Here is a 21,968-nt window from a genome sequence, read left to right as displayed (position 1 = left end):
CACTCGCAGACACACAGAGAAATAAACATGGGCCTATACACACACGCTTACAATACACTTCTGCATGCCATCAATCACGAACACATAGCTCTTTCCATAACATTTATTTCACACGTGAAAACGTGAGTCACTACATTTCCGAGCTGGAGGTTGTTGATTGCTTGTTATTTGTCCTGGGACCTGAATGTGTGCGCAGACGAGATGACTAACAGAGCAATATTATGGCTTTCAGCCTGGGATTTAATGCAGCATTGAGACTCAGAGCGTCATACATTGATGTTTCTGGCTCACGGGGAAGTCTCTGCTCTCTTAACTTCCCTGAATTCAACATTATTATGGTTTTCTCAGCACTGTGATGAGGATTTGTTACAGTGGTCGTTTGATGAATTGCGCAGGTTGGTAAGCTGATTGGCCTTTTACAAATCCATTCATTTCTTAACCCTTTATGTTTTTATCATCATTATTACGAACATCCTCTGGAGCAGGGGGCTTCTCTTACTTTTGAACAACCCAAACAACTAATGTCGCCACACTAATGGAAACTGAAAATGTCTCACAAAGACATGAAGCTCAGCATGTGAGAACCCATCAGAGGAAGGTCAACCCAGATTTCCCGCACATTTCTGATATCACATTTCAAACATACAGCATCCATACTGTAATAATCCACCATATAATCATCATGTAGTATCACATTGCAGCCTGTTATGTTCATGAACCGAGCCTTTGTTTTATGATGCATGATTGGTTGACTGTAGATGGGTGGAGTTACAGTTTGTCTCATTTTCTGGTATCTCAGCGTTCTTGCTGAAAGGTCGCGGGTCGTTTCCTTCTTCCTGAGCTTTCTTTGCGACTTCTCCTCGTCCTTTAAACCTATATTTGTAATCAGAGCTTCTATCTGTTAGTACACAGACAGACAAACACACACACACACACACACACACACACACGAAGGAAACCGAATGTATATCTATGTCATATACTGTAGGAAGACGATCAATTATTCATGGAGGACAAGAGGAATTTTCTATATGTTTCTTCGTTTGACGTGCAATGAATAGAAACCCTGTATCACTTTCATTTCCTGCATCTCTCTCTCTCTCTCTCTCTCTCTCTCTCTCTTTCACTCACACACACACACACACACACACACACACACACACACACACACACACTTTTCCATCGCTGTCACAGATGCTTGTGTTACACAACCTCCATGACACATATCCTGATTCATGGAAAGGAGACAAAGATTAGTTTCAAAAGGAATCAGGGGCAACATAATGAATGTAAACAGTGTAATGGTTTACATTAATATAAAATGTCTCCATTTTTTTCCTCCACTGCCATTGTATCAGTCACTGCCCGGTGCCAGTAATTTCACACTGTGTGTGTATCGAGTCGCTGTAACTCACTTTTACAAGGCAAGACACTTGCAAATTTTTTTTTTCCAGTGGACATCAGCCAAATGAATTGGAGCAGACTGGGTGCACTGTGAAAATGACTAATTGGCAATAGTGTACGTGGCATAATGTGTGAGTTTTTCATTTGTCAGTTTATTAAAATGTCACTTCTGTGTGTGTGTGTGTGTGTGTGTTTGTGCAGACACTGAAAGAGGCCAGTGAAAATGCCAGGAAGGATTTCCACCGCGAGGCCGAGCTGCTGACCAACCTTCAACATGAACACATAGTGACTTTCTACGGAGTCTGCGTGGAGAGCGACCCTCTCATCATGGTGTTTGAGTACATGAAACACGGAGACCTCAACAAGTTCCTCAGGCATGGATATAATATTTGTTGCATCAAAATCTCATCAAAATGGCAGCTTGTGTTGAAGAAGTTGGAATCAATTGACAAATCGGATTGTACAGTCGGAGTTTCCTCCATAAGAATCAGGCTAAATCCTCTAAATGCTCCCTCTTAAAGGATTTGATACACGGCATCACTGCACAAGAAATAACACACGTCTCCAACAAACAATAACCAGGCACACCTGTTCCCTCACAGGGCTCACGGTCCAGATGCAGTTCTGATGGCAGAGGGCCAGACCACCAGACCTGTGGAGCTGACCCAGTCTCAGATGCTGCACATCGCCCAGCAGATAGCATCTGGCATGGTCTACCTGGCATCACAGCACTTTGTGCACCGCGACCTGGCCACCAGGTTTGTCCCTTAATACTACACTCTGTGTTTATTTGTATGGCCTTGATGAGCTCGTCGTGTACGGGAACATTTATTCAAACCCTTGTACATTTCCTGGAATATAGAAGTGAAAAGACACTTCTTTGAAAAGCTTTTGAATGTAATAAAATAGAAACACTTTGTCGTCCTTGAGATTTCAGTATGAGGTTATACTACACTTGACAAATGTAAACATATACAGTCCCATCATAATGGCCAGCTCGTCAGGTATTAATAACAAACCGTATATGGTAGAGGTTTACTTAGTGTGTTCTGTCCAACAGGAACTGCCTGGTGGGTGAGAACCTGCTGGTAAAGATCGGAGACTTTGGCATGTCCAGAGACGTCTACAGCACTGACTACTACAGGGTAGGTGTATGTGTCGATATCTTTTCTGGCCCTTCTTTTAGCCTCCCTCCTCCCTGCTGCATGGGTCCCTCTCTGCTGTTCCCCTGCATGGGCATGACTGACGGACTCCGGCAGAGTTACAGTCAGACGCTTGCTGTGGTAGGTCAACTAAACTGAGTGTAGGGAAATAAAAGTGTAGTGTGATACGTATATAATTACATGGCCTGAAGGGGAGGGATGATAAGTAGCATGCCTGGTCGGGTCATATGCTGTGTGTAAAATGAGGGCTGTTCGTTAAGATAATAATAGCAGTATTTTCAGCCACTGAGGTCCAATACACACCAGCTGTTGTTAAGACTTTGTAATTTGCTCACTCTTCCTTTCTTCAGCAGGAGTTCATTTTAAAATGTAGGATTCAGCTGTAAACCAGAGATAACCACGTAGCTGCACGACAACCTCCGAAAAACGACTTATTAAAATTGAAAGAATCGTATCAGAAACTTACCAGAAGAAGTCATATTGATAATTTATAAAGATCTTTGGAAGACAGGGCTATTGACATTCAAGGTTTTCAAACATAATGTACTGTATATATTTTAAGACTAGCTTTAATCAGATTGTGTCACAATTTACACAAAACGAGCCAAATGCAAGACACACAGAGGCTGAAAACAAAAGATAGACTTTAATGAGCTGAAGTCCAAAAATCCAAAAGTGTGAAGAATAAAATGGCAAGCAACAAAAAAACTGGCAACAAAAAGCAGGTAAAGGAAAATACAAAAGTAACACAAAAACTGATGGCAAACCAGAAAACCACGGGGAACAAATCAGGAACACAGGGAACACACGAGGACTGGGGAACAGGCACAGGGGACACGGGACTGACGCAAAGACGAAAATAGACGGCTTAAAATAGGCTTAAATACAAACTAAACTAACGAGGTGATGACGTGCAGGTGGAGAGACGCTGGGAACAGGTCAGTGCTAACGAGGCTGATGTGAGACAGGTGAGGAGCAGGAACACAGGAGGGAAACAGAACAGGAGAGCAGGAAGTAGAAAGTGAGCGCCACCGATTTATCGAGACTGCAGAAAGTACAGGTACTCTGGAAAAAGCAAAGGGAGATGAATTAATTAAAGAAAGATGTGGGTTCGCATTGTGTACGTTGTGTTTTGCAGAGACATTTAGCAGCTCTGCTATGATTGTCGAGACGACTCAGGGGTACAAGAGGCAGCAGAGGCTGTGTGGTTTTATTCACTCCATACAACAATCTGTCACCTTTCCAAAAGGCCGAAATCTAATAAATCACGCTGATTGATTGATAGTGACTGTCCGTGTTTTCCTGCCCTCTCTCACGTCCACTGTGACGAGAGTGACAGTGACAGAGAACTCAGGGGAGGGAGGAAGAGGTAAAGAAGGAAGGAGTAGCAGATTTTTTGGACAAAATCTTAACAATAACATCCAGAGAGATATCAATGATCTATAAGCCGTTGGATTGATGTATACCTCAGTAATAGCATTGACTGATGCTTTTATTTTGTATGTAAAGTCATCAAAGATAATTTTTTTGCTTTGCCAATGTTGCGACATTAGCGTTAGCTGTCAAGATTGAATTTACAAGTTATGCGGCTGTCCTCTTGAGTAAGACCAGGAGCCTTAGACGATTAATCCTCAAACCCAACATCCAGACTGTAGCGAGTCATATACGCCAGTCGTCGCTCTCCCATTAGATCATCCATAAGTCTGTCTGGGTCAGAACCATTTTTGCCATTCTGAGCCCTGAAATGTTAGTAGGTTAGCTTAACTTCTCCAGCGGTTCTTGATTTGGTCAATGGTTTGATGGATTCCTGCTTCATTCATCTTTTCAAACAGTTGTTTAAACAACTTGTTGTTTTGAGCCACTGAGGTGTTCAACAACCTTTAACTCCTTTAAGACCTCCGACGAATAAGTTGCATCAGCCACAGACCAGGTTTGTTTTGCTCCCACCATGCTTTTGTGCCTCCAGGAACAACGGTTGATATTTTCCTATTGATCGGATAATCAAAGATTTACACCACTTGTCTTGATCTGATTGAAAATTAATTCAGATCAGGCCGGATCGGATCAGTCTCGTCCGACTGAGATGTTTACATGAGGCATTTTCATTCTGATTGGGCGTTTATTATGATAATTGGTGATAGGGTCCATGTAAACGCAGCTGTTGTTGATGAAAAACCAAAAAAAATTGTGCAATTACAGGTATATTTTGAAAATATTCAGTAGCTTAATAGACTTGGTGTGCCACTTTAAGAAAGATATTAACGATCAGTCTCAGTCTCCCCGCACGTAGAAAACCTTTCATGACCCCAGAGCTCAGCCACAATGTTAAAAAGGTAAAACAAGATCCACAACGCCGCAATCAATCTGTATTCCAAGCGCACGGAAAATTGACTTTTCATCGGTCTTTCTCTGAACACCGTAGAGATTAAATTTGGAATAACTAGTTTGGTATGGCATCAAATTAAAGATGTTGAAAAGATTAAGGTCTCTCCTCTGTGGCTCTCCTTTGTACTATCTGGGTGACGACACACAGCAACCTCTCCCCCACCCTCCTCCTCCTCCTCCTCCACCTCCTTCCTTTCACCCCTCCTCAATAAAGCTAAGCGCCGAGGCTGTAGTCATGGCAACGGGCGAAGGCAGCAGCGGCGACGAGCCTCGGAGTTGTATCCAACGTTTCTCAGGAAGAAAAGTAATCAGAGAACTTGTGTTTAGTATGCTGAGGCGGTGCGAGAGGAAGAGAGAGGGGGGGGGAAGGAGAGGAGATGGAAGTGTGGGAGACGGAGGCAGGGAGATGAAAGGAGAGAAAGAGCTGGTAAATAGAGAGATGGAGGGAGAAAAGGGTGGGAGGCCAGGGGAGGGTGAAAAACAAGACACAAATAAATATACAAAAAGGAGAAAAAGCAGTAATGGAGCAATAAAGGGATGTACACATGCTGAGGTAGGCGAGGAGAGGTCTGCAGACGAGGCTGTACAGTGTAGAGGAAAGACAATAACAAACACAAACTGCAGCTTTAGACGAACGCGATGAGGATATCAGGGACGGAGACAGAGACACAGCGATGAGTGACAGAAAAGGACAGAGACGATACAGTATGGTGGGAGGTAAAACACAGTGATCCGGCAATGTTTTAGCATCCAGGAGAGCCTGAGAGGTGTGTGTGTGTGTGTGTGTGTGGTTGGTGTAGGGACCCAGTCATGCTCTTGCGTCAGACAGGAGCAAAGATGAGTCATAGAGGAATCAGAGCTCCCCCACTGCTTGTGTGTGTGTGTGTGTGTGTGTGGAAACAGAGGCGTAGGACTGAAGAGGCTGTGGTGACGTCATTGGATCCACTGTTACACAATGAAGCTGACAGGATGCCTCGATTCAAACCTTGAGCCTTTTACATGCTGTGTGTTAGTGTGTGTGTGTGTGTGTGTGTGTGTGTGTGGCTGGACTTCACCTGCAGCTGAGGAGAGTGAATACGCGCACACACACACAGAGCACGTTTTCTCCCTAAACTGATTTCATGCCCAAATGTGTGGGATGAGGAAGAATTAAATGTCTGCTCGGGTTTTGAGGTCGACTGTTCTGCGCTGCTGACACACAGACCGAAGAAAAACACCGGCAGCAAAGCACAGCTAAACAATCTCTGCAGAGTAATTTGGCTGGTGTTTTTTTTTTTTTTTTTTTACAACCCATCTCTAGGTTCCTGGCCAACACAGACAAACAGCATCTTAATGGAGCACCTGGAGAGGCCAGAATGGAGCGATTATCTGTGAAGGGGAGAGTGTGTGTGCATGTGGACGGACAAAACACTGCTGTCTGTGTGACGAGACACACATCAACACAGAGACTGAAAGACAAATACTGACAACACATATTCAAATGTGGAGAATCATTTCTCTGTGCGAAAAAAAGGGAAACAGAAATCGTCAAAAGAAAATTTAAGTGATTTCCATAACATTTTTTATCACCTTCTGCATAATCTTATTTTATCTTTTCTAGTATTATTATTATTCATTGTATTATATCACTGCCAAACCAAAACCACAGACTAAAATTACATGAAAACACACATAAACCCATACCATACATATGAAACTATATTAAAGTAGACAGAAAACAAGCAAGCAAACCAAATAAAGCACAAAAATTCATCCTTATTTTGTTAGATTCACATGTGAAATATAGCTGTCAGAAGACACATCCTCATTCTTCTGCCCTCATTATGCATAAAGATCGTCTTTGAAGGATTTACTGGATTTACTAACTCTAATATTCTTACCCTAACCCTAACCAGTCAACTACCTCATGCCCAAACCTAACTGATCCAACAAATCGAGGGTCGAAAGACAGAGGGTGTCGTCTCTGTACAGATTGTAAAGCCCTCTGAGGCAAACTGTGATTTGTGAATTTGGGCTATACAAATAAAATTTGATTTGATTTGATTTGAAAGGCAACCAACAGGGGCAGAGGAGAAACAGGTCTTAGCAAGGAAAGTGGTGGGATCCATATCATTCCCAGATTTAAGAACGCCGCGGCCCGATTTGAAATCAATAGATCTTCTGGCGCCCACCCAGACTTTTAATCACAACTCTGACCTTAATTTCCACCATTGGTTGCAGGTTAAGATCAGTAGATTAGTCAGCACAGTATTCACAAATGGTTGTGCGCGATACTTTTAAACAGCAGCAAGGTCGAAGGAGTTGTGTAGCTGCATGAGGCTCTGGTTTTGATTGCCCAACGTACTGTAGGTTGTACTGTAGGCATTCATTGACAATAGTAGACTCCTTCTGAGTGCTTTGGCCTTCAGACACATAATTGGACAATCTTTACATCGGTATTTGAAATATGTAGCTTGGTGTGGTGCAACCACTGCTCCTCCATCCCTGCTTATGTTTCCCTCTTAAAAGGGGAAATGCTCCACGGCACCTCTATGGCTTCCTCCCTGAGCATATGGGGATCGAGGAGTTTATTTTTATTTAGCATTAGTGTAAAAATATAAACTACAAGACATTGTCAGGGACACGATGACAGAGTCCAGGACCTATTTCCATCAGTCCATCCTCTTCACAACAAGATGGAGGCAGCCGTTCAACGTCCAAGGTCAGGAAACATACAACCCAAAATGTGTGTCCTAAAACCGGGACTTTAATTTGACACTCGTGGCGGCGTCGCTAAAATAAACAACAGCATGTTGTGTTAAAAACCAATATGTCAACCATTTTACTCTGTCTGAGCCCATCAGGAGAACGAGCTCCAGGGAAAAAAAATTAAACCAACACACACACACACACACACACACACACACACACACACACACACACACACACACACACACACACACACACGATAGACACACAGATAGACACTGGCATTCTTGGAAAGAGTTTCTGTTTCCATAGCAACACCGAGGGCAATTAAGGTAGGGTTCCTGTGTAACAAAGAGTGGGCGGAGTTAGTCACATAAGTCCCTCCCACACTCCCATAATGCTTTCTTTTTCAACCGGTGCAGCTGCCATGGAGACCGCAGCCTCCAGGAGGTCACTACAGAGATCCCACAGCCCTCTTCTGCTTTATTTTGCCTCTTTTTTTTCTCTTTTTTTTTTAAGGCTTTCCTGGAACACTCAGGCAGTGGTCGAGTTGAAATGATGCATATTTATAAGACAGGGAGGGAGGGAGGGAGGGAGACAGACAGGCGGTGAGGGAAGGTGAGAACGAGTGAGACAGACTGAGCAGAGAGAGAGAGAGAGAGAGAAGGGAACAGCAAAGGAGACAAAGACCGACGACAAAGCCGCTGACAGCAAAGAGAAAACAGAGAAAGAGCCGATGACAGAGAGAGATGCGTCGTCTCCACTTCACTGAGAGTCTCTGAAAATGTTTGGTCTTCTACTGTAAACGTGACTTTCTTTATATTTGATACTCCTGCCTGACGACAAGACGATTTAATCTGAGATTTTCCCTTCCTGCTTCTTCATTTGTTTTCTTTTTCAATTCGGGCTTGTTAGAGTCTTTTTGAAAAGACTGCCCTCCTCTTCTCGTCTCTCTCTGAAGGCACAGCACTCACACAGGCAGTTAACAAACATTAGAAAAAATGTCTCCCAGCAGTTGAAGGGCCCGATATTAATATTTTAGACCATCGGGGACCGCTGGAAGGATGGCTCTTGCATAAAATGGGACTGTCTCTGCTACAGACGCATGTTTTTTTAAACTGGTGTTACATAACCAAAGAAAACAGGGGGAAACGGATGTGGTATTCCCTTTTGCTCAAACGAGCAAAAGGGAAAACTGTCTGAAAACCTACAACATCCAGAATGCACTGCGCCGCACTGGGCCGATAAACACAGTTGGGCATTGCTTGGTTTTGGCCAGGAGTCCGTTTTGAGACAGGAAACAGTAAGGCGACTGGTGATGAATGGTAAATGGATGTCAAATGGACTTGCTATAGTGCTTTTCCAGTCTACTGACTGCTCAAAGCGCTTTACACCATATCAATAACCGTAACAATATCATATTACACTAAAATAAACCAGACAATGAACAGAATCGCGGTTTATATTATGTTATATGATCCTACAGCCGCCAGATGACATGTTTCAGGCTTTAGCTGGGAAAAAACTGGGGAGCTCTGGGCACAGGACAAGTGAAGAGGAGTTATAAAGTGTGCATATGCAATAACAACCAAAACTGTAGCGAAACAAAGCTTGTTGAAAATTCACATTTAACTGAAATAAACAGGAAGTTGTTGTAGCAACATAAGCTGTAACATAACTTCCACAGCAATACATATATATTAGATTAAATAAGTTAATCCTTTAATAATGTAGCTATTATTTGTTTCTACAACTGGAGATACATGCGTTTCAGAGCAAGCAGTAAGTGGACACCTGATAGAGCAAACTTTACTGATGTGATTGCTTCATTTTGTGTGATGTTGTTGGAATAACAATCTTAGCTAATTCATGGTACGCTTTGCTTTTGCTTTGCTGCATTTTGTGTGTCCGTACCTGTTTTCACTCTTCGTCTAAATACCATAAGCGAGCTCAGCCGACGTTAGCTTTGTCAGTTAATTTAGAGACAGCTTTTCAGTATTGTAGCGGGATAATATGTGGTGCAACTCGTTCACCACTTAACATTCCAGCTAGGTGAAGTGAACCACAGCGACTCCTCAACACAATGAAGCAAACTATGGAGCGAAGAGGGAGTAGAGAAGCTGGGATCTCAGACACAGAATGTGTTTTGACTGACGCTAACTGTTACTGCAATTGCAATTTTAACAAAGCATCATAATTCTGATGTCAACACATAAAGAAAAGCTGCATGCTGCTGTACAAATAGCGTTGTGTCGTGTGTATAATGTAATGCGTACAAACCATTTGTTGTCTTTTTCCCACTCTTACATTGTAACCTGTGTGCCACACTGTTATGGTAATACTGCACTCCATTATGGTCCTGCCAGGAGAGCATATTTGAATTTGACAGAGAGAGAAATGCAAATAACAAACAGACAAAGCAGCAGCGAGACAAAGTACCACAGGGAGAAAAGCGAGCGCCTGGTTATGAAGAGTTAGAGCTGCAGAGATGGAGGCGGATATGTTTCCCCAGGCGTACCAGTGAACCTGATGGCTATCTATGTGGCCGTGTACATTTTATTACTCCATTAAATAACCCACTGACTAACAAAGAAACAGACCAAGTGTGGGTACCAAGCCATTAATAACAGGCATAAACCTCAGAAAATGGATTGTGCTATCTGTGTGGAGCAATGGAGCGCAGATCGGTCGCTAGATTCATGCTCGGAGGAGGAGGAGGGAAGGGGGAGAGGGGAGGCACCGTCAGTACACACTGTTAGGCTTCATTCACTTTCACTCTGAGCAGGTTAAAAAGTCAAGCACCGGCATATCTGCTGTAATATGTTTAGCTTCAAGGGGAATTTCAGTATTTAAGTCCAGTGGATCACCTCAGCTGGCAGCCATGACACGACTGCGACGTAATCTTTTGATCAACTACGACCGTCCACAAAGTTACGTCCGTTAAAAGTGCTTGTTTTTGCTACTGACAGGCTGAAGTTGTTGTTCAGAGAGTCTGACAAAATTATGGAAACGACTCCTCGGGGACCTTTTTGTTAAACAATGATAAAAACACAAGTGTTGTTCAAGGACAAGCCTCGTTCTGAAATCTCGCAAGGTGAGTTGACACAGTTGTTGCCACATCTAGATTGTCAAAATCAGCTAAATATTCACCCACGACTTTGGAAATAAATTCTTCCTGGCGGCTCCTCTAAGTAAACTCTAAACTCCTCCTATGAGATTGGAGAGCAGTACTTCTCCTTGAGCGAGACTTGTACTTCTGGTTACAAAGAGGATCTTATCATTTAACAAAAAGGTCTCTGTCTTTGTCAGACACTGAGAATAACAACTCGGCCTTCCAGTGGCAAAAACAAGCACTTTTAACGGATGTAACTTTGTCGCAGCCACATCGCGGTCGTTGAAACAGTGTCGTGGCTGCCAGCTGATTCGATCTACTGGACCGATACCAAAACTTCAGGCGGGCATAAATCATTTACACGACAAAACATGTAAATATAGAACCCAGGTTTGACCCAGGTGTGTGCTTGATGACTCAGGGGCTCACTCACCTTTTGTCACTTTGATGAAAGATTTTTGGCAGCGGGAGAGACATGAACCATCAGTGTTTGTGAACGGCAGAAACAAGCACATGAATGCAACAATCAAACGGGCCCTGAAGGCTCGGTTCAGATTAGAGCTAATGAAATGACCAAATGTCTCTCAGAGTAGCTGTGAGGTTAGCTGTCTGATTTCTGCTTACTGCGATTTAAGTTTAATTAAATTGTATTGTAATTAATTGAATTTCAGTCACGTGGGACAGGAGCATTACGCATACTCCATACTGCAATACTTTACACTCTATCAGATATTTATGTATAATTCACGACTGCTAACTTTTTGCTGACGCACACAAACTGGCTCATACATTTTTAAAGCAAACGTTTGACTGTTTACCTGATCCTGCAACTTTTACTTTGCTTTGGGATCAGTTGTGTCATCACATTTATACTGTAATTGTGATCAGCAAACAATTAATTATCACTTTCCTTGTTAGCTCAATGGCATATATGAATAAAACCCTCTGTCTTTGAGGGAATATAAAGGAATTCATACACTTAAACCAAATTATACAACGATCGGGAGTGAGGTGCGCTACAGATGTTGCAATCTACTGTGCCAAACCTCAGTCACTTAAACGCCTCAGGCAGCAGTTTTGAGGAGTGATATATTTGCAGCGCTACTTTATAATGTATTGAAATTGAGTGAGTGAAGCCTTGTGAGGAGTTTAAGAAGCTGCGTGACCGTGCATTTTAAATGCATGATGTTGCAGAATAGAAATTTAAGAGAAAAGGAGCTGAGCAAAAAGATGTCCGTCAGGAGATTTGATGCAACTGAAGATACTTAACAACTCCCTGCAACTTTATTTCTTCTGTCTGCTGTGCACTCTACTGACTTTTTACTCTCTCTCTCTTTCTGCTGTGCTCACAGGTCGGAGGTCACACCATGCTGCCAATCCGTTGGATGCCCCCTGAAAGCATCATGTACAGAAAGTTCACCACAGAGAGCGATGTGTGGAGTCTAGGGGTCGTTCTCTGGGAGATCTTCACCTATGGAAAGCAGCCTTGGTACCAGCTCTCCAACAATGAGGTACAGAATAAATCACTTATTCTAAAATGTCACTGTTTTTATTCTGAACGCGCCGGCAGACATAAAATCAAAGATGCTTTGAACAGGCATCCAACTAGTGGAGGTAATTGATTCAACACAATGTAAAATCTTCACAAGAATCGAAGTCAAAAGTATAAAACAACACATCTTGATTATGTAAATGGTGCCACTGAAGCACCGTCAGCTTAATAAGTGATGGCAAACAAGATGTTGCAGCCCCGAGATATGAGCGAACAGCCCCTCAGTGAGAAATAAAACTGAATATTTGATCCGTTTGCCGTGCACGTTTCTCACAGGTACAGTAAACATGGTGTGAATGCTTTGGCCTGAGTTATCTCATCATATGAAGTCAAGGCAAATCATTTAGAAACTCACTTGTTTATCATTTCATTGTATCTTGGATTAATCCTGAGGCACGACACGGAGCAGGGGTGTGTTTTTCACTTTTCTTTTTTCAAACGGGCTGAAAAATGACTCATATTTTTGTGTTTTAGTTTGTTTTTTTTACTCCCGTTGAGGTCGTTATGTTTTCACCTGAGTCCATTTGTTGGTTTGTTGGTTTGTACACTTGTAAACTACTGAACTGATTTCCATGAAACGTAAATGGAGTGTGAGCCTCAGCTCAGAATAGACCCCGCTAACTTTGTGCGGATCCAGGAAATTTTTTTTAATTCACTGTCTTTAACGTTGTGAGACACGGCATTTTTCAACATTTTTGTAAATCCAATAAATAAATGAATCTGGATGAAAAAAAACTTTGGTACAAAAGAGGACTGTTGGGCATTGTTGGAGGTATGCGCTCTACTGAGTGCCGCTCTAGTTTTGATTTATTTTTCAAAGAATGGCTCAAAAATGTTCCACGTTCTTTGTCCCGGGTCTCAAAGAGTTTTGTAGGGTTTTTTGAGGTCTGGATTTAAACCCTATTATGTAGAGATTTTTATATTTGCACTCGTCATACTGCCGCAGCTGCACAACAGTTTCTCTTGGAATGAAGTTCTATTTTATTTCTAACAATAAACACTCAGTTTATTAAGAAATACTCTTCAGGTTCTTTTGTTTGTTTGTTTTGTCACATAATTAGAAATAGCATTCTCTAAAAGCTCAAGGTGACGTCTCCAGATCGCTTGTTTCCCCAACAAACGGCGATGAAAATGAAAGATATTCAATCAAGATGGGAATGAAGCAAATAGAAGCAGAAAATTGTCACTGGAGAATATTTAGCTTAAACAATTATCACAGGGAAGTTTCCATACATATCAGGCTGAACCCTGGAGGAAACCTGTCAAAATGATTCACAGTATACTATATTTTTTATTGAGCGGGTCATTGGGTCACATGGGTTCTTGGTTTTTAAACACAAATCATAAAGCTGCAAATAAAAGCTGGAGCAAGCAGGGAGAGAATATTTAACGAGATGATTTTTACTTTTCAAAGCAACAAAAAGCACAAAATATTAAGGGGTTATGTCGAAATATTTGAATTATTATTACATACACTTACTGAAATACCAGGATACCAAATCCCTCATAATCATACACAGCCAGTCAAACATGTCCTCAGAGCGTTTCAGTGTAGATAAAGAGGAGCCGTTCTGTATCAGCCAGAAACAAACAAAAAAAATAACAACTGAGTAAATTTATTAATAATTCATAAATCTTACAAACCTTCCCTTTACTCCTCTCTCCGGGTCTTGACCCAGTTTCCGGAGCAGAAAACCCGTCTCGCAGCCCTTCAACCCTTCACCTTCACCTTCACCCTCGACAACCGCGTGATGAACTCAACTCTGGTTACAGCTTTCTAACCGTGGCAGCAGCCCACTGTTCTCCTGACTCACTCTGGTTACATCCAAAATTAACCTTTAGCCCTCCTCCACGGTCTTCTCTTCCCGTTTACATCTTTTAAAATCTCTGCTGGTTCACAGTTCGCTCACCTTCTGACCCAAATCTGAAGCCCACGTATCTTTTACACAGGATATGGAGTCTTGAGATATCCATTATTTATCTGCTCTCACACACTGATAACAGCAAACAGGTAGCCGCTTTATTAGCAGGATGTTGACACTCTTAACAGGAATCATTTAGAGATACTGAACGATAATCTTCAGTTAATCTTTTGAATTGGATTCGTGGCAGTTTTGGAAAACACACAACAGCGTTTTGGAGTTTAACAGAAGCCATTAACTGGTATTCATCACACACACACACACACACACACACACACACACACAACAGGGTGAATTTAATGGTTGAAGAAATTATCAAATGCTTAATTATATCACAAGCTATTAAGGATGTAGATGTTTTCCAAACTGCTGCCAGAGAATAATATATTACTCATACTAAAAACTGAAGAGAGCTCTTTCCTGTATCGGTGTATCTTTCTCCTCCCATTTGTCCACAAAATATCCCAATATTAATATTTAAATCTCGGGAGTGTGCCAAAACAGTACACTTCCTCTGACGCTGCTACTGAAAAATTTGGATTTGTCTACTCCACTGTCACCACTTCAATTAATCATTTTATTTACCATGACATTTTCACTGTATGCCTCTGCAGTGAGGTGAGAAAACTCAGCCCATTCTCACTACCAGGGCTTCAAATACAGCAGCCTGGTCGGCTAACCCAAACCAAGCTTGTTTTTTGCAAGACACTAACCAAGTAGAATTTTTTCGAAAAAACCATAAAAATGTTCCAAAAGTCATGATATACGTCATACAATGCAAACATTGTGGCAGCATGCTTTATTTTGAAAGTCTAACTGTATTATTTCCTTTCACATGAGGAGTTAGCAAGAGGAGTGGGAAGAGCATCATAGTTTGAAGCTGACCAAGCTGCTGAATTTGACGAGCTGGGAGTGAGAACGAGTTTGAAAACTTCATCACACAGGAGCTTCACTCCAGTTTTGAACATTTCAGCTTGAATCCCTGCTGTTTTTTCTCTGTTGTGTAACAGGGGGTCCAAGACTAACCGCTGACATCAAACCTGATGTCTGTCTTTCTTCCTCTGCAGGTGATAGAGTGTATAACCCAGGGCAGGGTGCTGCAGCGCCCGAGGACCTGCCCTAAAGAAGTGTACGATCTGATGCTGGGCTGCTGGCAGAGAGAGCCGCACATGAGACTCAACATCAAAGAAATCCACGGCCTGCTCCTCAACCTGGCCAAGGCCTCGCCTGTATACCTGGATATACTGGGCTGAAAGCAGGAGGAGGACGGAGGAGAGTTTTGGATGCGTGTGTTGCTGTATCCAAGTGTGTCTGAGGTCGCTTGCATGTGTGTGTGTTTGTGTGTGTGTGTTAGGGTGGACACGGTGACACCTGCGAATGACGTGTGCGAAGCTCGTGCAAAAGTGCGTGCGTGCAAGGTGCCGCTGTACAGGATGTGAAGCTATTATCAAACTCTTAAAGGCAATCAAAAAATTCCTCGACCCATCCCCAATCGCCTCGTTCCTTCCTTCCTGCCAATTTCCTCTCCTTTGTGCATCTCTACTCCTTCCCTCCTTCCTCCTTCCCGAAGAGACGTTTACTGAGAGTGATTTAACTTTGGAGAGAGGGGGGGGGAAGGGAAGAAAAAAAAGCTTCTCACTTCTTTTCCAATGCTTTAAAAAGTGACTGGGGCTAAATTGATGAAACCTGATTAACAGGACTTTAAATTTAGAGACTCATCCCTCGCTGCCTGTCGGACAACAGGACTCGTTTCAACATCCGGAGGGGGAGGATCACCAGAAGCTTCGACCCTTTTTGCCTGTAAATATGAGACTGTACGACGGTGAGACGTTTCAGAGGAAATGGCTCCGCGGAGCCGTGAAGACACTGTGTTTCCCCCCTCTCTCGCCCTGTCTGTCTGTCCGTCCGTCTGTCTGTCTTGCTTGTCCGTCTCTCCGAAACTGTAACATGAGTATTAATGTCAGCATTCATCCAACATGGCCTGTGGGAAATAACCTACACAGGTGATGATTAACACACAAAACGGTGCATTTGACTGTAACAGACTAACGACGATGGGAAAAGTAAACGCAATCTGGTTTCCTGCCTGTCAGGTGGTTGGCTAATTAAAAAAAATTTAAAAAATCACTAACAATTCAGTGCCTGCTCGAGATGAACTGGACCGCTGAGGTGAACAAATACTCCAGGAGGACGGCTGAGGTATTCAACTACACTGTAAATCGTGAATGCCAAATACTAGACATGTAAAAAAAAAAAAAAAAAGTTTGATCCATCTGGCAGCGATCTATGCTATCTCCTCATGCAACAGACATGATTATAAGGGATATATGCACTCATATCTGCAATTCACCACTGCTTTCCTGCTCCGTATTTACTTATCTCAGGCCTGGACCGCTCTGTCCTACACACACACGGTAACATGATGACTACTTTCCCCCCCCCTCAGAAAGTGACAGATGCTTCACTCGTGATGTCAAAGCACTCGTGTCGGAGGTCAATTGATTCACTTGTCCGCAGCTGTGCGACGATCGCGAAGGCTGAGGAAGGGGAGGGTGTAGAGGCTGCTGAGGAGGGAGGCTGGGGTTTTTTCGAGTGGTCAGATCAGGAGTGTGGGCGGTGGCGCTGTGGAAGGTGTGGTTCATTTGGTCAACCCCATATTAAATCATCAAGGCTCTCAGCACTCAGACATCCTTGAAAACCACATCTGCGCTAGAGGGGACGCACACAACACACACACGCTGTATACCTTATCCCGTCATCCCACCATCTCCACACGCACACACACACTGAAAGACACTCAAAACGAGCCGAGAAGGAAATTGAATTGTGCATGTTTTATTATTTGAGCGGTGCAGTGCTTTAGCCAGGCCCCGTCCACTGTAATGGTGTAATGTATATTTCATTACAGCCTAATGGGCTCCATTAGCACAGTCTCCTCACAGACATTCAAGACTTATTGTTTTATGGCTGAGAAGGAAGGAGGGATGGAGGGATGGAGAGGAGAGGTGAAGGAGAAGAAAAACGTAGAGAGAGGGGAGACTGGAAATGGGGGAGCAGTGGAGAGGAGAGGTAATAACGCGCATTCGGAAGAAATGGGGAGGAAGGGAGAGAGTTCAGAACGGGAGCAATGGGGTAGAAAGGAGAACGAGAAGGTACGGACGGGTCATGGAGGGAGAGATGAAGGAGGAAGATAGCGGAGCGAGGAGAGGAGGTGTGAATGTCCTCAGGGAGAGGGTGAAAGTGAGCATCCATCATTAGCGCGGCCTGCAAATGTTCTCCACAACTTCACGCTCCCGTCACATTCCTACAGCTGGCCTCAACCGCACGCACACACGAACGCACACACACACTCACTTTTACTGGCAGTCCACCAACAGCTTACACTGAAGATAAACTCAATAATGTACCACACGTCGCCATTATTGAGAACCACTTCACTCACTTACAGGACAGCTCACATCTCTGGTCAGAAGTCTCACGGACGCTCTGTATATATACACACAACAGCTCACATGCATGCGAGGAAAACACATTCAATGTTTGTTTTTGGCATTTAACTGGAGCATATTTTACTCTCTACAGACGGTCATGATCACTGCGGTTTCACTGACAGCCATTTTAATTCGATGTAAAACATCAATCTGGAAATATAAGTCTTATTTGTTTATTGACAACAGCACTTGATGGTATTGATGTTTGTGAACTTGAAAAAAAAATGTTGATTTTATTGATTTTATTATTTATAAATTACGAAGCATTTTGTACATTTCTTTCTATATCTAAAGTTGCCTTTTGCAACGACAAACTGACTGATATTGATCACTGGTTTAATTGATTATGTTATGATAATAACCTTGAGTGTTTATGTATTTTTATGTCAGGCTCCCTCTTAACAGCTACCTAGCCCGTGCTCATGCGCTCTGCAGCAGGGATGGATGTATCGCCGCCGTCCGCCACATTTGTAGATTCAGTTTGACATGTTGTTAAATTATCGTCACCTGTCAGGGGTATGAACGCGAGGGGGTTAATGGCTGCCGCGTTGACAAGGCAGGCTAACAAGGTCCTCGAAAATCCATCCCTGCTGTGAAGTCGAGTAGAGTTTGCACTGAGTGAGCACACTCAAAACTTTGTGAGCCACACAATTACTCTGTGCAATAACAGAGGGCAGGGCGTGTGTGAGGGCCTGTGTGCGAGCAGCAGCGCATTTCGAAAAAACGCCTCCGATGTCAAAAGGAGCGAGAGCAGGTCGAAGTGACATCCCAGCTGGCTGCACTGTGTGCGTACGTACCTGCTGTGTTTTCTTCTCTTTTTTTTTTTTAGAAAAAAAAACAAACAAAAAATAATAACGAAAATGTGTCGAGCTGGACGGCGGTGATGTTTTGACGGAGGAGGAAGCTGTGAGAAGGGGTGTTTGTTTTGATGAAGACTTGTCAGTAAAAAAAACGCAGGAGCACTCTGCGAAACTTCGGCTGTCTTCGCATCGACGCCTCGGATCAAACGTATCGGTCAGACAAAGACAAAAAGGAAGGAGGAACAACAACAACTGCTGTATGAATGGACACCTCGGAAACAGGAGGGACTGACAATCACAGACTTCTCTCTTTCTCTCTCTTCTTCAAGTGACCTACTGTAAAATAGACTATTCAACCAACTTTCCTCTTCTATGCTGCCTATACTGTACGTGATAGTCTTAAACTTTGGTCTCTAAAAAGTGCTACTTTTTTCCTTTTTTTCTCCTTTTTTTTGTAAAAATGAAATAACAGCGAGAGGAATGAACAAAAATACAAATGTACAAAATGTGAATAAGCTGCTGAGAGAGATAAGCGTCACAAAACTGCTGTGTCCGAGACTGTGTCGGTATCTAGATTGTACTATTTTCTTCTTTTAGACTTAGAAGTGGAGGGCAGGGAAATGCCGTGGCTACGCGGGATACTCACAGATACACAAAATGACATGCAGCTGCCCACCGGGGATGCTAGAGCGGCGTTTACTCATCCTCCCGGCGGTGTGTGTGTGTGTGTGTGTGGAGAAGGCTGATTGGGCGTCAGGAGGGATTCAGACTGTAGCCAAATCTTAGTTCAGATGCACTGAGACTCAACGAGGAGGAATCAGGAATTGATCTGTTGTCGCTGTTCACCAATTCATGATAAATGACTTTACCCGGTCACGTCGGACTATGGCAGCTAAGATTTATGGGATCACTCGATTGCTTTATTACTGTCTCCGAAATCAGCCTTCTGCGCGACATAACCTACTAAAGCCTGCAGAAGTATATCAGCAATATTAATGGATATTTTTTTCTTTTTACCTATCGCCTCACCACAACACAAAAATACTGGGCTGAGTTTGGGGCTAAACCACGTGACTCTGCTACCCGAAGCATATTCCACACACAGATAACACACCGCGACTTTGAGCGCGTTATGATCCATATCGCATTTAATCCCCCCACCTCGCTCTCTCTCTCACAACCCCCCTCACATCACAAGTCTAAGCTAATAGAGCTGAAATATCACAAAGGTCATCTCTTTAGGATTACCTTTGTGCTCGGATGCTTCTGGAGCCCCAACGCCCTGAAGAATGTGACACCACGAAAACTGCTTCTCTGCAAAAAACCGTTAAAAAACAAAACAAACAAAAAAAAAAAGACGAGGAAAAGATGAAACTGTGATTTGCTATATGCAGTATTTTCAGTAACAGTATTTTTGGGTTTTGTGCTGTTTGTCTCTGTGTTTTCGAGGGTTTTCGCTGCTGCCGCCGTGGTAGACAGAAACAAAAAAGGATTTTGGATGTTTTGTGGATTGTAAAAGGTTTAAAAGTAGGACAGGGGGATAAAAACGCTGTGCGGTTTCTGTATGACACTGTTTCTATGCCTACAAATGTAAGAAAACATCTGTATTGCAAAGCACACAAGGTTAAATTAAAAGCTTGGAAATGCTCTGATCGATGCAGCTAACTGTCTGTCTTTGCAATTTGGGGTTTGTCGACACACACACACACACACACAGAAACACACACCCGAGGGGAACTTGTACAGTCATACAGTGAGTCATGATGGCAAGATGATGATGTGATTTCTCTCTGAACGTGGACCAGTCTGTCGTGATACAATGTAATTAATAAAAAGTGTTATGTCACATCAACGCTCCTGCAAGTGAATTTACTGAAAAGTTACGTGTGTGTGTGTGAGTGAGTGTGTGTTTGTAACCAGGGGGGAAATTAAGCTAGGGGTTTTGTAAGAAAGAAAAGAAGTACTCAGGCATGCTCGGGGTGGAGTGAGAGCAACAAAAAATACGCTAAATTGAATTCATTGATAGAGCCGGAGTGTTGCTACATCTCTCCCCTTCTATTAATCCCAATATAAATCCAGTGTGCTCAAGAAAAAGAAAGAAAAACACTTGCTTGGTTTGCAGATTAGGAGCGAGCTGAGGGGCTTTTTGCAGCGAATCGCACAAGCAAATTGGACAGGAGAGTGCGTCTAAATCCCTGATGCAATTAAGCAACAGCTGAATTAATATGTTCTCTTCACAGAGAGCACTGTCCACAATTTATCCTTTAATAAAAACGTCACTGGGAAAAGGAAATGAGAAATGCACGAGGCGGCACAAAATTCACCTTGTTGTGAGAGTGCGCGTTTGCAGCGGGAGAAAAGGGAAAAGACTCGGCGTACAGTGTGTGCGTCTGTTGTATGAGTGGCGGTAGTGGTGCTCTCCTCGCTGCACAGAGGAGAACTCCTGCACTCAGCACTTCAACCTCATAAATAACACTCTTAATCAACGGACACGCACACTCACTCACGCCGCTCGTACGGATCAGGGAGGATGTACGAGTCGTACGTCCTGGGAAGACAAACAAGGAAGAACTGCTGACACTTTCTCTAAGACTGAAGGACATGCAAACAAGATTTCCTGAGTTTTAAATCCGGCTAAACATCTTTGTCACCGCGCCCTCCCCCTTCGTTCTCCCTCAGGACAGCATTACTACACACTTGATCTCAATTAATACACGCTTAACCTCAATAATTGAGATCTAAAACTGTTCATCTTGGGGGAAAAAAAGGAACTGTAGGCGAGACCAAAGCACTCAAGAGCATATAAGTAATTTCCTTTAGTAAATTTAATTAATTAAAACTGATTTGCTTTAACTAAGTTTTAAGCAATACTAATTAGGTTTTTGGCGGCTTGTGAAGGCTGAAGTTTGGGATTCAGGCGGCCTGAGCTTCAGCGTAAATACGGCTCAACCCTCGGATCGTTGAAGAAATGTTTTCAGATGCATGAAAATGTAATATTGATATTGTGTTAATGCTACATGGGGAACTATTGCATGAGACTCTCTCTCCGCCTCCCTACACTTGTATTTTGAGTGCAAATTTGCCAAAAACGAGACAAAACACACAGTTTACATGAGCATTTTCTTTTTTCAAAGGCGGTCCACACAGTAATCGCTTAAGTAAATCAAATCATTTATTAAAGATAACTCAACAGAAGCAAACTAAAGGCTAACTTCACATAATCACAACCTAAACAATACCAAAATGGATTGACCACGCAGGCACCAGCCTTCCAGGTGGGAGAGAGAGGGAGCCATCTTGGAATCACCTGGCTTATAAAGGCTCAGGTGACACCAATCCCTCAACGAGGTGGGTGGGGCCATACCAGGGAGACCCTGAGGAGGAGCACAGGCAGGAAAGGGACAACAGATACTGACCTAAGGCCTGGGACCGTCACAATAGTTATAGGGAT

The 21,968-nt window shown here is 43.0% G+C and overlaps 1 protein-coding gene across 1 annotated transcript in view; it reads left to right on the top strand.

The window, feature by feature from the left end:
• The window catches only part of ntrk2a (neurotrophic tyrosine kinase, receptor, type 2a), a 90,935-nt gene extending 70,570 nt beyond the window's left edge, over window positions 1-20,365 (top strand). Inside the window, exons 14-18 of the mRNA XM_084360152.1 lie at window positions 1,606-1,778; window positions 2,007-2,162; window positions 2,465-2,555; window positions 12,105-12,263; window positions 15,294-20,365. Of these exons, the coding sequence (XP_084216278.1) occupies window positions 1,606-1,778; window positions 2,007-2,162; window positions 2,465-2,555; window positions 12,105-12,263; window positions 15,294-15,479 (765 nt within the window). The 3' untranslated portion in view covers window positions 15,480-20,365. The remainder of the gene's footprint in view (window positions 1-1,605; window positions 1,779-2,006; window positions 2,163-2,464; window positions 2,556-12,104; window positions 12,264-15,293) is intronic.
• Window positions 20,366-21,968: the final 1,603 nt, after the last annotated feature.

This window comes from Pagrus pagrus (genome assembly GCF_965226575.1).
Source record: "Pagrus pagrus genome assembly, chromosome: 8".
NCBI lineage: Eukaryota > Metazoa > Chordata > Actinopteri > Spariformes > Sparidae > Pagrus > Pagrus pagrus.
Note: the sequence above shows the minus strand (reverse complement) of the source record. Positions and strands in the feature narration are given on the sequence as shown.